The sequence below is a fragment of the Mchenga conophoros genome, linkage group LG13 (assembly GCF_057382185.1).
Source record: "Mchenga conophoros isolate Kocher_MC1m ecotype Shallow Benthic linkage group LG13, M_conophoros_male_GT1.1, whole genome shotgun sequence".
Taxonomy (NCBI): domain Eukaryota; kingdom Metazoa; phylum Chordata; class Actinopteri; order Cichliformes; family Cichlidae; genus Mchenga; species Mchenga conophoros.
Genome location: NC_140538.1, coordinates 25,262,006 through 25,276,191, shown reverse-complemented (window position 1 = coordinate 25,276,191; position 14,186 = coordinate 25,262,006). Strand labels below are relative to the sequence as shown.

The following is a 14,186-nucleotide window of genomic DNA, read 5'->3' as shown; positions in this document are numbered from 1 at the left end:
ACATCCAGAGCAATCAGCCCAGTCCCCATTTGGGGTTTTACAAATCCCACCAGCAGGTGGCAGCATTTTATTCAGCAGATGTTTGAGAAATCAGAGGTGGGCTATTTGCCGTAATGAAGCAACTCTTTATTATTTCATTATTTTGGTTTTCAACTTTCCCATTAGGGTAATTTCAGAGAAAGCAAAGGTAAATTAAATCTGAATCTCTCACCTATGACAGTGAGGGTTGACGTAGAGGTACGAGGGAACTGTCCTGCATCATATGCAATTATCCTCAATTGGTACTGTTGGATCCGCTCACGATCCAGGACTGCTGATGAGGTGAGGACGCCAGTGGAGATGTTCAGGTAGAAATCGAGGCGAGGCATTCCCATCTGTAATGCTAGTGTAATCAAACCATTCTTATCTTCGTCAGGGTCCTCAACCTGGATCTACAGAAGAAAGAGAGGAAGCGATACAGAGAAAAGAAAACCCATAGAAGATTACTCACAGGGTAACAGATAGCAGATGGTGAATAAAATGTGGTTAAATTGTGTTTATTTTAACTGATTAAAACGTATTATTAAGTGTTGCAGTGTTATTTGGCAGTCAAGTCTTTTAAAAAAAGTGAGAAATTCCTTTAGGACTTTGTGTTTCTGTCTGTCATCGCCTATCTTCACTAAATATGGTGATAATATAATCCTCATTTAAAAGTTGGGACAGAAAATATAAATAAAAAAAGAATGAAATTACTTTGACATTTAATAATTCCAAATTTAATCACAATAAAATGCAGGAAACACAACAAATATTTAAATTGTTAAAATTGACCATTTTGAGAAACGTGTATATGGATAGATAGAAACATATATATATATATATATATACATATATATATATATATATATATATATATATATATATACATATATATATATATATATATATATATATATATATATATAAAAGAATAATAAAAAAAATTACACATGACATATAATGTAATTGCAAGGAGGTATTTCTGTAGTCTATTGATTACTAGATAGTGGAAAAGGGGTGGGATTAAATAAGCTTATGCTTCTTCCTGCTCCTTTTTGAACATGAAAGTTATTTGTAGTTGTGGTTGATCGTTTTACTTTTGTTTTGCTTTGTTCATTTGTCTCTTTTAATTCTATGCTGCTGTACTTTTTCAACATGTTCAAAATAAAGATTCAATCAAAAAAATCAAAAATCAAAAGTGTAAGCTCATTTTGAATTTGATGACAGCAGCAAGATTGTTGTTGCTCAAGACTTCTGAGTATTCTTTGTCCTATTTTTGGTTTGTGATGATTCAAAATGATTCATTATGATTCATGATGTTTCATGATTTTTCATCTTGTCCGCACTCTTCTGCTCTGAAGCCGTACTGTTGTATGACATTAACTGCGGTTTAGTATTGTCTTGCTGAAATATGGAAGGCCTTCCTGGATGTGAGCATGTGTCGCTCTAAAACCTGAATATACCTGTCGTCATTGATGGGGCCTTTCCAGATGTGCAAGCTGCCAAGCCAATAGGCACTAACACAGCCCCATACCATCAGAGATGCAGACTTTTGAACTGAGCACTGATAAGAAGCTGGATGGTCCCTATAGCGGCAACCTTCGGTCCTTCTTTGGCGCTTCTGCAAAACGTAAAGTTTCTGACTCGTGCTCTTGTTAAGTCTCTTGGATGCCTTCCGGTAGCAAAAAACGAGGCGAAGGAAAAAAGGGGCAAAATAAATGTTTTGCCCCTTTTTTCCTTCGCCTCGTTCTTTATCCTTCGATTTGTAAGGAAAATAAATGTTTTGCCCCTTTTTTCCTTACAAATCGAAAGGTACAAAACAAATGCCTCTGGTGGGAGCTCCGTTTATATTCCCTTTGTGTTACAACAAAAAATGACATTAAAACGGCGACGGTCAGAAAACCGTTGCTCCACGTCCTGCTTGCTTACCTAACCTTTTACCCACACCCCTCCGCATGCGGGTCAAATACACACCCCCTTTACGACATCCACCAACACTTTACAACAACAACAGACTAACAAAGCAGGATTAATTTATGGAGCACAGCATATTACATTATAACCTAAAATGATCAAGATTATAATAAAAACTTAAAGATCATGACAAATACTTAAATATGGCATGATGTAACTGAGTAAAATATTGGCCTGGACTTGGCTCCAACAGTCCCTGTTCCCTTTAATCCAAAGGAGTCAGTATCCATGTTTTACAAAAGGAATTTCAAATTTCAGTCAGTTTGACCACAGAACAGATTTCCATTTTCCCTCAGTCCATTTTAAAGTTTTGCCTCAGAGAAGATGGCAGTGTTTGTGCATCATGTTCACATACGGCTTCTTCTTTGCACGACAGAGTTTAACCTGCATTTGTGAATGAACCTTGTAAATGCAGACCTGTCTGAGGGCCTGGAGATCATGGACTGCACAGATTTTTAGAGACTTTTAATGATATTATGCACTTTAGATTTTGATATATTCAGTCTGCACAATGCTTCATCAAGGAAGATTCATCTGAAAATCTTCCACAATTTGTAGAGATAATTTACCAATAGTACCAGTAGTCAGATGGTAACAAAAAGAGGGAAATTAGTCCGAACAGAGGGGATTGCACTACCAGAAGGCAACATTGTAGACATCTAAAAAAGCTACAAGTACCTGGAAATTACAAAGGGAAATGGGAATCATAAAGAAGCCATTAGGAAAACTGCACCCCCCAAATACCTGCAGAGAGTAAGGCAAGTCCTGAAGAGTCAGCTGAATGAGAAGTAGAGGATCTGGGCAATCAACACCTATGCCCTGTCACTGATCAGATACCCTGCTGGGATAATAAGCTGGCCAAAGGAGGAGGTAGAAGCTACTGACATCAAGACAAGAAGCCTCCTCACCATGCATGGATTGTTTCAACCCAAATCCAGCACCTATGCACGCTAAGCGAACAGAAGGAGGCCGAGGACTAGTGAGTGTCAAAACCAGGATGTCCAGGATGAGGCAACAAACATCCATGAGTACATCAGGAATATGACCACAACCGACTGCGTGAAAACCTCAGCCAGAGAGAGTGGTAGGGTCCTCAAAGAGGACCTGAGCTTGAAGGATAAAGACCACCAGCAGGGCGAGAGGGGAAATTCTTAGATTTTTACACGTCCTAGTGCATTACTGGGTTATAAAATGAAATCCATGTAACAAATTGTAAGGAAGGATTTATGATAGGACAGAGCATAAAATAAAAAAAGTGACTAAATTAGTCACTAAATAGTATTAAATAAAACAATAGGGATTAAACAAACTTACGCTTCTCCTGAGTCCTTTTTGAACATGACTATTATGATTTTCACTATTAATTTTTTCCTTGCATCATTTTAACATGTACAAAATAAACCCCAAATGCAATGGAATACCATTTTACAAAGCACCAGTCTTTTATTTTACCCTAAAAAATGAGAATCCAATGGGAAGTCCCTCAGGTACTTCAGCCACAGATGGCAGATTAAGGAAGGTTGGGTCATTGTCATTGAGATCCAGCAGGTTGACAAATACTGTGGTGCTTGCTGATGCACGCAGTGGAGGTGTACCACCTAAAGAGGGCGCCAAAGGGATAGATAAAGATATATTTATATGCACGCACACACACACACACACACACACACACACATACACACACACCATATCTCATGGTCAAAGGAGTTTATTAGCCACCGTAAAGAGTTTCATGGTCAACATAAAACTTTAGGAATGAGGCTTGGAGGAAGAGGCTCATCGCTGAGAACTGAAAACTATAACGTGATAATGAGACATTACAATTTAAGCTTGCTTTTGGATCCCCTGTAATTAATAGGAGCATTTTACAAGCACAAACCAACATCATACTGCAACACACTACTCACGGTCGACAGCTGACACGACGATAGTCCTCATAAGAACCGTGTCCCTGGGGTTTGTGCTTTCCCTGTCCAGTGTTACCCCACTGGTGCGGATCTTCCCAGTACTGCTGTTGATGGTGTAGAAAGGATTTTCTGGATTGATACTGTATATCACTGTCCCATTCTCCCCATTGTCAGGGTCCACTGCCAACACCTGGACACAGAAACCAGTAAAGAAAACCCTTTACTTTCATTTGCCTGAGCTCTTCAGACAGCTTCCTCAAAACCGTTTACTATACACACATATATCACCCACATATAGAGATATATAAAAAGCTAAATTAGTGGTTTACTTTGCAAAAACAACTTAAAGATGAAGGGATGATCTGCAACAGAACTTTTCTGGTGAAAAAAGAAAGGAGGAAGAGGAAGGAGGAGGAACAAGAGAGGGAGGGAAAAGAATAACAGCAGCTGAGCATCGTGTACAATTCCTTTCAACTTTCCGAACACATCAGTCAGCTAAAAGAAAAATAGTAATGTCTCATTTTGTGACACAGAGTTGCGATGGGTGATGAATGCACGAAGCCGGGAGCCCAGCTAAAGCACAGGCTGATTTTTAAAGAGCTGATCAATTATTCAAAGCGCTGACTAAAAATGCTGGAAACTGGTTAATTGGTCATTAGAGGAACAAAGGTTTTGCAGGTATTTAATTATTAAGGGGACATGGTAGGCAGGCATCTCAGAGCCTCATTGATTAGCAACTGCACAGACAAAGGCAGGTGATATAAGACAGGGAGAAGTGCCTGACCGGGGCCCGTTGAAATGATCAATTCTGGCCCGAGCAGAGCACATTAAAAGATGGAGAGCAAATATATTAGCCTTGTCTATTGAACTGTGGTCCTCGTCTGACTGCAGAGAGGCAGAAAAGGGAATATTGTTTTGAAAGGCGATCTTCGAGGAGGCTTACGGTGTGTGTGTGTGTGTGTGTGTGTGTGTGTGTGTGTGTGTGTGTGTGTGGAGGCTGCAGCATTGATGGTGGGGTTCTCTGAGATTTGAGTGGGCTGATCCTTGCACTGGACACAGCGCCCAAATTCATCGGCTCACTGGACACCTCCAGGAGGACTCAGCAGGTGGCCTCTTGTCACCATGGAAACACTGGCTGGGCCAGGGATACACTGGGGCCAATTACAGGACTGTAAGCCTGGGTGGTCAGATTTATTGAAAAATGGTCAGAGGAGCAACTGTGTCTGTCCACTGTGCACATGGAGACACATACAGTATGCAGCGCAGTGCTGGATGCACCATGAAAGAAGTCAACTGATGAATAACTACAGGAGATTAGGAAAAAGTGGCAACATTTTAGCAGTGCAAAGCTTATCTACCATTTCTTTTTCTCCACCGTTTCTTCATTTCACTTTTTTTTGCACTGCAAGATGGGTTCTTGCTTATTTCTCTGCGTAGAAGCTGAATAATTTGCTTTGCGTATGACTGCGGGCTACATTTTAATTAGCAATTGGACTCCCTTAATTACACTCACTGACGCCTCTTTAATTAATGGACAATCAGGGCTTAATTAACAACAACACATTGCCAAAGACACCGGCAGGACAATGAGAGTTTGGGCTAATAGAGGAGTTTACTTTGTGATGACCTATGCATGACGGCCATTTGTCCATCGATAGCCGAGTATGTAAGCAGATCTATATTTCAAATGTTGTTCTTCAGTTAAAGCAGAAAAAAATGGATGATTCAATCTTCACACTTTGATCACTCTGTATCTGACACTGAGTATTTTTTTTTAAATTAAAAACACATCTTTGGCATGCGTTTTCAAAATCAGATTAATCAAATTAAGCTGCAAAATACTGATTCAAAACAGGAAAAAAAAAAAAAAACGAATCAAATGACAGCAGTGCACCAATCAAAAGATATAAAAAATTCAGTAACTTACTTCTAAATTCATTCACCACCCGTCCTACACGAAACTACTCCAGGACCACAGTACTGACTTTCAAAGTAATTGCAGTCCCAACATGTGCAAAGTTCAGGCTTTTGCCCCCTTTTAATATTCTCGACCTAATTTCAAGTGGTTTTTTTGCTGCTATGGTACAGGACGTTTTTGAAAAAATATATAAAAAATATTCAAAAACATGTACATGTGTTCAAATGGTTAGAATTTCTTACTGTAATGTTAATAAAAAAAAAGTCAAATTAGTCAAATTAGTCTGAAAACCTAGTGTTATTTTAAATAGCTCTATAATAACTCTCCTTCAATCACCGTGAAGGAGAGGTCAGAGGTCACACCCCACTCTACACCCCTAAAATATCAGAATTGATGTAATTGTGTTTACAGACAGAATGACACACATGCTAGTGAAAACATAACCGCGTTGGTGGAGATAATAAACATGTAATTTTAGTATTATTATTACAGTGTGCCAATGTTACTATTAGTAAGACCACCTAATGAATCAAGTTACAAGTTGGGCTAGAGACACTCACAGAGATGACATCAGTGTTGATAGGACTCATCTCAACTACGTTGGCATTATATGGCTCGTCTCGCCACATGGGGGCATTGTCGTTGATGTCCAGGATGGTGATGTTCACCTAAATTCAGCAGGAGAGGGAAATTATTGTCATTAACTGACTATACTGATGCAATATGATGAGCCAAGTCCGATTACTAGTACCTCATAGCTTTTATACGACAGAAAAAAAACATGCCATGGAGCGTCTATGCTGACGAAGCAGAATTTATTGATGTCAAATTATTGGTTGATGAGTGATATAAAATTGTTACCGTGGCAATCCCAGTCTTCTGCTGTGGGCCCACGCCTCCATCCACTGCTCTGACTATCAGGATGTACTCTGACTTCAGTTCACGGTCAAGCAGTGCTGTGGTAGTAATCTCTCCTGAAACACACATGGTATCAGATCAAAAGTGCCAAGAAAGGAAAAAGAAAACAACAAGAACAACAACAGCACACACTCAGAGAGTGCAAACCCCCGCAGAGACAGCTCACTTTACTTTAGCAAACAGTATTATATTTTATATGTATTCATTTTGTTTTATTTGTTCTTATTAAAGGTACTTTAAGAAGTTTGTAGAGTAGTAAAAAAAAAGATTTCTTTTTCTTTTGATGAGGATCGCTGTGGACACGGGGTGCAAGCCAGTCACAAAGTGCACAGAAGCAAAGTAACCAAAAAAAGGTTGTGCATACACAGATTTAAGTAAGCCATCACTTCCAGCATGATCTTACAGTCAAATCTAAAATCAGTTTTCCCTGGTACAAAGACACACCATGCACACACATGTACCTGAGCGTGAGTTGAGACGGAACTGAGAGGAGCCCTCCAGGGAGTAGATGAGTGAGGCCTGGCCAAACTCCCGCGAGGCGTCCAAATCAGTAGCATTCACAAGCAGCACAGTAGCCCCTGCAGAAGGGGGGGGGGGGGGGGGTTAGACATAAAGAAAGTTACAACTCACTGAAGTGAGAGACAGTATCATGGAGAAAACATGTGAAGTCTAGGAAAAGGGAAAGAAGGCAGGGATAGACGAGCAGCAGAGACAGACTGAAATGGCAAACACAGAGCTAGTGTCTTCACCGCCCCCATCCACAACTCGACTGATGGCATGACAGTGAGTGGGTTTATGGATTAGTGGATTATCAGCTTGTTTGGCACAGCCCATACTTGGCACAGACTTGATCAATACCCTGGCAGGCAGAGGGGATGAGAGGCTAGCCAGAGCCGCAGGGTTAGCCCTGAGCGCAGCCTTGCATCCCAAGCCTCGGGCCTTCAGCTCAGGGCCAAACACTTTAGACATAGTCTCCTAAACCTCGAGCCCCGGCCCAAGCAGCTCAGCTATGCGCTCCTTCAAAATCGGGCCCGAGGAATAAAAACTGGCCAGGATCTGGCAGAACTCGAGACAGAGAACAAGGCGGTCAAATATCTCATTTCCCTCTAGCGACTGGAAACTAATCTATTGTCTGGGATGAAAGAGTCTTTTGAATGCATGCATGAGAATGAATATAGCATCCAGTGATTTCCCTTGAATAGTCAATATCCTATTCTGACTGAGAATTTTAAAACATTATGCAAAATCAAAACAAATAAGACAGTGCAGGCCAGAGGATGGAAATAAAATAAAACATTTTAAAAAAGAAAAAAAAAAGGAAACACAGCCCCAAGACAGCAGAGCCATTTGTTGTATATCCTAATAGTAAGGCAATTCGAGTGAGTGGTGACTGTATGTGCAACACATGGTGTTTGTCTGGAGTGTTTAAGTGCTGTGTTGGCTGCGCCGACCAGAAAAATGTATTCTAGCAACTAAACTGTAACCCCAAACGTATGAAATGACTCACCAGCGATAATGTTCTCGGGGATTTTGATGATGTAGGACTGTTTGCTGAACTCGGGTGGGTTGTCATTTTCATCCTGGGGGAGGTACAAACATCAACAACAGCTTGAGTCAATGTGCTAAACAATGAGAAAATGCTAATGTTGCTTAAAAAAGAAGAGTTGCTGAAACTGTCGTCACACATTAACACTGAGATTAGCAAATTTGGGAATTAAGACAGTGAGAAGCACAAACGTTTTTAATAGCATCAGTGCTGGTGGAATCTCTTTGAAGATGGCTACTGAGCTGAAAGACCCTATAATATATTATTTTATGACTTCAAACACTTTGTCATGCCGGCTGCTGTTTTCACTGTCCAATCAGAAACTATTTTGTGGCTACTACACTAACTATCCCACCAGTGAATGCAATGTTAGGTGTTTTGTGGCTTTAGGAGAAAGAAAGTAGGCTGGACAATAAGTGGATTGATGCTCAAGCTGAGGTAGATATTAAAAAAGAAGACACTGTTGCAACAATATATGAGAAAATAGTTAGAAACATTATTATTATTGCTTCTAATGGCACTGCCTGAAGCAAAAGAGTAATCAGGGCCTGTATACTGATAGGAATCACGGACTAGAGCGTGCTACAGCTTCTGCTGAAAAACAGACTTTGTAAGAGTATTTACATTTCCTCACAACCTCCCACTCGCTGAATTAGACTATTTCACACCAACACATCCAGTTGTGTGGCTATTCACAGAGAGTTTCCCCACTGTGTGAGCCGCTGAGAAATGTTAACACTTTAACAACAGTCACTGGCACTATTATCTAGCTGGGCTCTGTGCTACGCTGGCGCAAAGCATTGTGTGTATGTGATGCTGCCAGCCACTGATAAACCCCTGTGGTGTGAGTCACGACACTGTGGAGGACAGCAAGAGAGAGAGAGAGAGAGAGAGGGAGAGCATAATGAATTTGGCACATCTCTCCCAGTTGTTTTACACAATATTTCTCTCTCTTGTAGGATGTGTACAGATATGATTACTGTCCGTGCATATCAAAGAATATTCCAACTGGATTCATCCATTCTACCGCCATTTTTTTCCCTCTTATGAACAAAAGGTTTCATGTCTAATTGATGGCTATCATGGGAAATGAGCTTAAGAGCCAGCAGAGAGACTGTTTATTAGTGTTGGGTTGTTCGTTATATTTTTACAGCTGTATTTATTGCACCTTAGCAAAGGTCAATATTCATTCTTTTTTTAGTCAACAAAAATACAATATTACACCTACAACCTGATTAATGTGAGAATTTGGACACATATTAGACAGCTTTCTGTGACCACAGTTCCAACGCGAGTCGTCTTGAACGTGCAAGCATGATGTCATTACTGCCTTTAATTAGGACATTTGAACGACCTCCATTCACATCAGCATTCAAACATGGTTCAAAGATAACTTAAAAACCCAAAAGCATCATGAAATGAAACCATATAGGTGAAAATTTCCCGTGCATAGCATCACAATACGGTCTGTCATTACATTTGCAGGGAAACATGCATCAAAAGCTCTGAATCACTATCTTGTAGGATCAGAACCCAGAACCTCATGCAGAGTGTTTTCTTTCCTCCATCCTTTAATATATTAAAACATCTGTGATGCAGTGCGGGTGCGAGTAGACAGCTGTGACTTTTTCTAGTGCCTCAAAATAAGACATTTACTGATAAGACTGACAAGCGAACTGGAAGCTCAGATAGCTGCACAGACTGCGATAAAGCTGCAGACAAAGTTGCAGTGAGACACGGGTTAAAAGGATTGAGAAGGTAAACAGTGAAGGAATACTGAAAGCAATATGTAAGTCAGAAACATATGAAACAATCCACCAGATGAGGCTGGTGACACCTGTCACAAACTGCAATGTGGATTTTTATAAGTATAAGGAAGCTCTGTGTTCATTCACTACATATGATATAAGAGCTCTGTGGGCTTCTTTCCTATTTTTTAAAGGGTTTGACAAAAGTGTCTTAAAAGTGGGGAGACTGTAAGGATTTCTGTCGCAGGGTCTGGAATTAGAAAGAATCTCAGCTTTGATCAAAATAGTTACTATATAAAGAAGTTATTTACGTTGTGAAATATTAGTTGCAAATAAAGTCAATAAATGGGCATCTTTAAGTCTTAATGAATTACATGCAGGTTCCACATCAGCTAATCTTAAGAAAGAAAACAGAGGTTGAAGGCCGCTAGGGTACTAGTAACTTTTTTAAAGTTGTGTTTATAATCCTAAAAGTGCCAGCCGCTTAAGCATGCTGCACAATGGTAATGGGGAAATGCATGTTTTCTCTGATAGATTTAGCATTACTAACCTCTGTGACCTCTGTGCAAGCACTCTAGTTACACTGAACTGTTTGAGCCCTCTTAGACCTACCTTTCAGGTTTTATTTCCTGGAACAACTAACAAACCCCTGAACCCAGAACAACTAAACTTCAAATCACATCTGCTTGCGGGTTTGCTGTAAATAACTTTGGAAGAACAGCATTCAAATGTATTTGACATCCCGGGAAAAGATGCCATCCCGTTGGTGATAATGTGAGGTCAATAACATTTTTAGACATAAGCAAGGCTTCATAAAAGCTGCTATATGCCGATGGACAGTACATAGCAAGACGTGACAGTTGTTGCTTAAGGTCATTAGTCTTCATCTAAGAGAATGTACAAAGCACCGGATGGTAGAAAACGTTCACAGCTTGAATAAGGCTGCATACTTGTGATGTTTATATTTGGGTTATGCAGGTGGAAAACATGCTGAAGATTTAACCAAGTCAAAAGCTGTGTACTCGCAAAATACTGCTCTGTGTCTGCATTTGTTGACAGCTGTCAGCAAAAACTGCAGGAGGAACTGATACTTGAACCTCCAGTTGTGGCTGTGTGTCATTAAGTTGTTGCTGTTGTGTGTATGTTGCAGGGTTATACTTACAATCACCTCCACCGTAACAGGAACAGTGCTGTTGAGGGCTGGATTTCCCCCATCTTTGGCCATCACTGTCAGATAGATCATGCCCTTGGGAACCATCTCATAGTCCAGAGGTCTGATGACACTGATCACTGGAGGAAGGTGCACAAACATCACATCTTAGTAAAATTGCTGGTCAAATAATTATTATAATCCCAAATAATCCAAGCAAAAACTTACGTATAAACAATCCTTGGATATCTAATCTGTTTTTAGCTTAACGCGCACACTCTTAAACTCAACCACATCTGCGTACCTGCGTAACCTTCCACCATGATGATACGGAAGTAATCAGGGAAGGCCGACGCTGAAATGATGGTATATGTCAACACGTTGTTGGGAGGAGAATCTTCATCTGTAGCCTGTGATTGGGCACAAGGTGTGCGAGAGTAGACGATGTTAGTGACTTGTGGCTCAGTAGGCCTTTTTATACATCCGGTGTGTCTTAATGGTGGCAGACGTAATGCTGGAAGAGTGTGATAGCATGCTGGCTTAGCGGAATCAAAGGTGTGCTTTGTGCACAAAAGCTTCAGCTTTCTGGATCTGCTTTCTACACATGCATACAGTACATTACCACCTCCACTGCCGGCTTCAGGGCGGTACCTCAAAGCACTCTTATTTTGCCTTTTTACCTTTTATATGGAGCAGTGAGGTGTAATAATGGTGGGGTTTTCCCACCTTGAAAAGGGAGTGCAAAAGAAGCTATTGACAGGCAAAGTCTCGCAGAGTGCGATGGGACAGATGTTGCATTAGACAGTGATAATATTTATGACTATATGTCTGCACAGCATGGGTGTTTTTGAGTCTGAGTGTATATGTGCAGCCAGGAAAGTGTCAGTCAGCGTCGATATGTTATTGGACAGATTAAAGCTGATTCTGGCTATTAGTGGCGCAGGCGTCAATACTGGATGAACACCAACCGAGCCTAGACAAGCCAAGCAGGCAGAGGACAGATGAAACTGTACTTTGCAGGTCTAATCCACAACAACAACAACAACAATGATGACACCCCCTCATTATTCTCGAGTTGGCAGGAACTTAAACACGAGTCCTCCGGCTGTGAGGGGAGTCTACTGGGCCCTCACTGGCATCATTAGAGGCTGGACAGGCTGTCAAAAACACTCACTTGTTTCCCTCCATAACACAAATCTCTCCTCTTTGATTTAACGCCAGAGTGTTGAGTAAGCAATACCTTTCTTCCCCCACAACTTCCTAAGCTGTGGCTTTCTCTTCCAGACCGTCTTCCTCTATCAAATTCCGACAAATAGTTTTGCATTACCACTCAAAGGTAAGAGGAGTTGGGGGCAGCAAATCAAATAGATGAGCGGCTAAGGAAGCAAAGGAATAAGGAGTGTTGAGAAAATGAAAAAAGATTTAGCTAGAAAGCATAAGCGCAGTGGTAGGAGGCACAAATCTCCAAGGCAAAAAGCAAACAACACAAGAGCCTCTCTTTGCTTTGTCTCTCAAAACACCCTCTCCTTCTATTTCAGCGTTCTTTCGTTTCCTCCATCCCTCCCTGTTTTCCTGGAGTACTCTGTATGTGCGTGCGCGCACATTTATTTGTGTGTGCACAAGAGGTTCCAAGGCATACTGCTGACACACACAATTATGCGACCGGCTCCCTCCCTCCCCTTCCTCCTGAGGCGGCGTATTAATATCAGCAGCGTTTAAGGTTAGCTCAGACTAATCAAACACAGCGAGCCAAAGCACTGAGCCTGGCCATCAGCTCGGTTCCCACAATGCAAAAGGCAAACTGCCATAGTGTAACCGTAGCAGCGTAAAGCCACAAGGGATGTAATAATCTTTCTCTTGTGGGTGCAATCAAAGCAAACACTGACCCACTGGTTACCACTGTGCCTGCGCACCACTGCCTTATGTGTGGCAGTGACTGATGGCCAACACAGTAAGCTGACCTGTTCTTTTTGGATACAGTGCAGACAAACATATTACTGCGTGATTACAGTAACAGAGAAGGAACACGGAAGAAAGACGAGAAGGGCAGCAAAGCCAAAAGGTCTGGGAGTCAGATTTGTGGTGGGGTTTGAGTGAGATTCTGTATAGCAGGGTGTAGTTTTTATGTGAATGTACCAAATAAGTGCAAGAGAACACGGGGAAATATTCTGTCTCAGTGCTCAGTGTGTGGAATAATTTCATTTCAAATCAATAATAAATAAACATTATTTTTTATCTTACAACGTAGTTTGTTTATTGCAACCAAACAAACTGTTGCTATGCGGCACTTCAATACCATTATGGATGTTGATCTTAGTCTCGAGTGTTAATATTTAAAACCCGCGATGGTCACAGGTGTATGTTTATGGGGTATTTTACAGCAGCTATAAACGGGACACGTTTACAACACTGTCTTGTAAAGAGCATGTAATTTTGCCAACAAATTGTACAGTAAGCATGCTTTAAAAACTCCACCGCCTTTTGTGTGTAGGTGCTTCTTCGACCTTATGCGTTTATAATCACCCTGATTCGTGCCACTGACTGCACAGTCTGTTCGTTCTCTCGCAGAGAGCCCACGTACGCCTCCTTTTGGAAGAGTGGCGCGTTGTCGTTGACGTCCAATACGTTGACTCGGACCCTCCCTGTGGTCTCCTCCCCACCGCCGTCCTTCGCCAGCACAGTCAGCGTGAAGCGGCGCATTAACTCATAGTCAAGGCTGGCCTGCAGAACGACCCAGCCTGTCTCTTCGTCAATTGAAAACCTGCAAGAGAAAAGTGAGGTTAGAGGCCCATTTTTTTCCTCCCTGTGACTACAAGTGCACCGCACTAACTTTATTTCATAAGATTAATATGGCTAGCTCTGGCTGTAAGCACAGAAACCCCCAACACTGTCCCACGGACCACTCTCTACCACAGGAAATTTACATCTTTGGACTACAGCTCCAAAGGGGCCAATTAATTCTGGCAAGCAGCCCCTATGAAACTAGAAATCCAGAGAGTAGTTAGAA

The 14,186-nt window shown here is 41.2% G+C and overlaps 1 protein-coding gene across 1 annotated transcript in view; it reads right to left on the bottom strand.

Moving 5' to 3' along the window:
• cdh23 (cadherin-related 23) overlaps positions 1–14,186 on the bottom strand; it is a 195,916-nt gene that overhangs the window by 43,874 nt on the left and 137,856 nt on the right. The window contains exons 15-24 of the mRNA XM_085297424.1: positions 13,703–13,940; positions 11,484–11,589; positions 11,192–11,319; positions 8,243–8,315; positions 7,197–7,313; positions 6,679–6,791; positions 6,378–6,485; positions 3,900–4,089; positions 3,445–3,590; positions 212–431 (exon numbers count right to left, since the gene is read on the bottom strand). Coding sequence (XP_085153550.1) covers positions 212–431; positions 3,445–3,590; positions 3,900–4,089; positions 6,378–6,485; positions 6,679–6,791; positions 7,197–7,313; positions 8,243–8,315; positions 11,192–11,319; positions 11,484–11,589; positions 13,703–13,940 — 1,439 coding nt within the window. The remainder of the gene's footprint in view (positions 1–211; positions 432–3,444; positions 3,591–3,899; positions 4,090–6,377; positions 6,486–6,678; positions 6,792–7,196; positions 7,314–8,242; positions 8,316–11,191; positions 11,320–11,483; positions 11,590–13,702; positions 13,941–14,186) is intronic.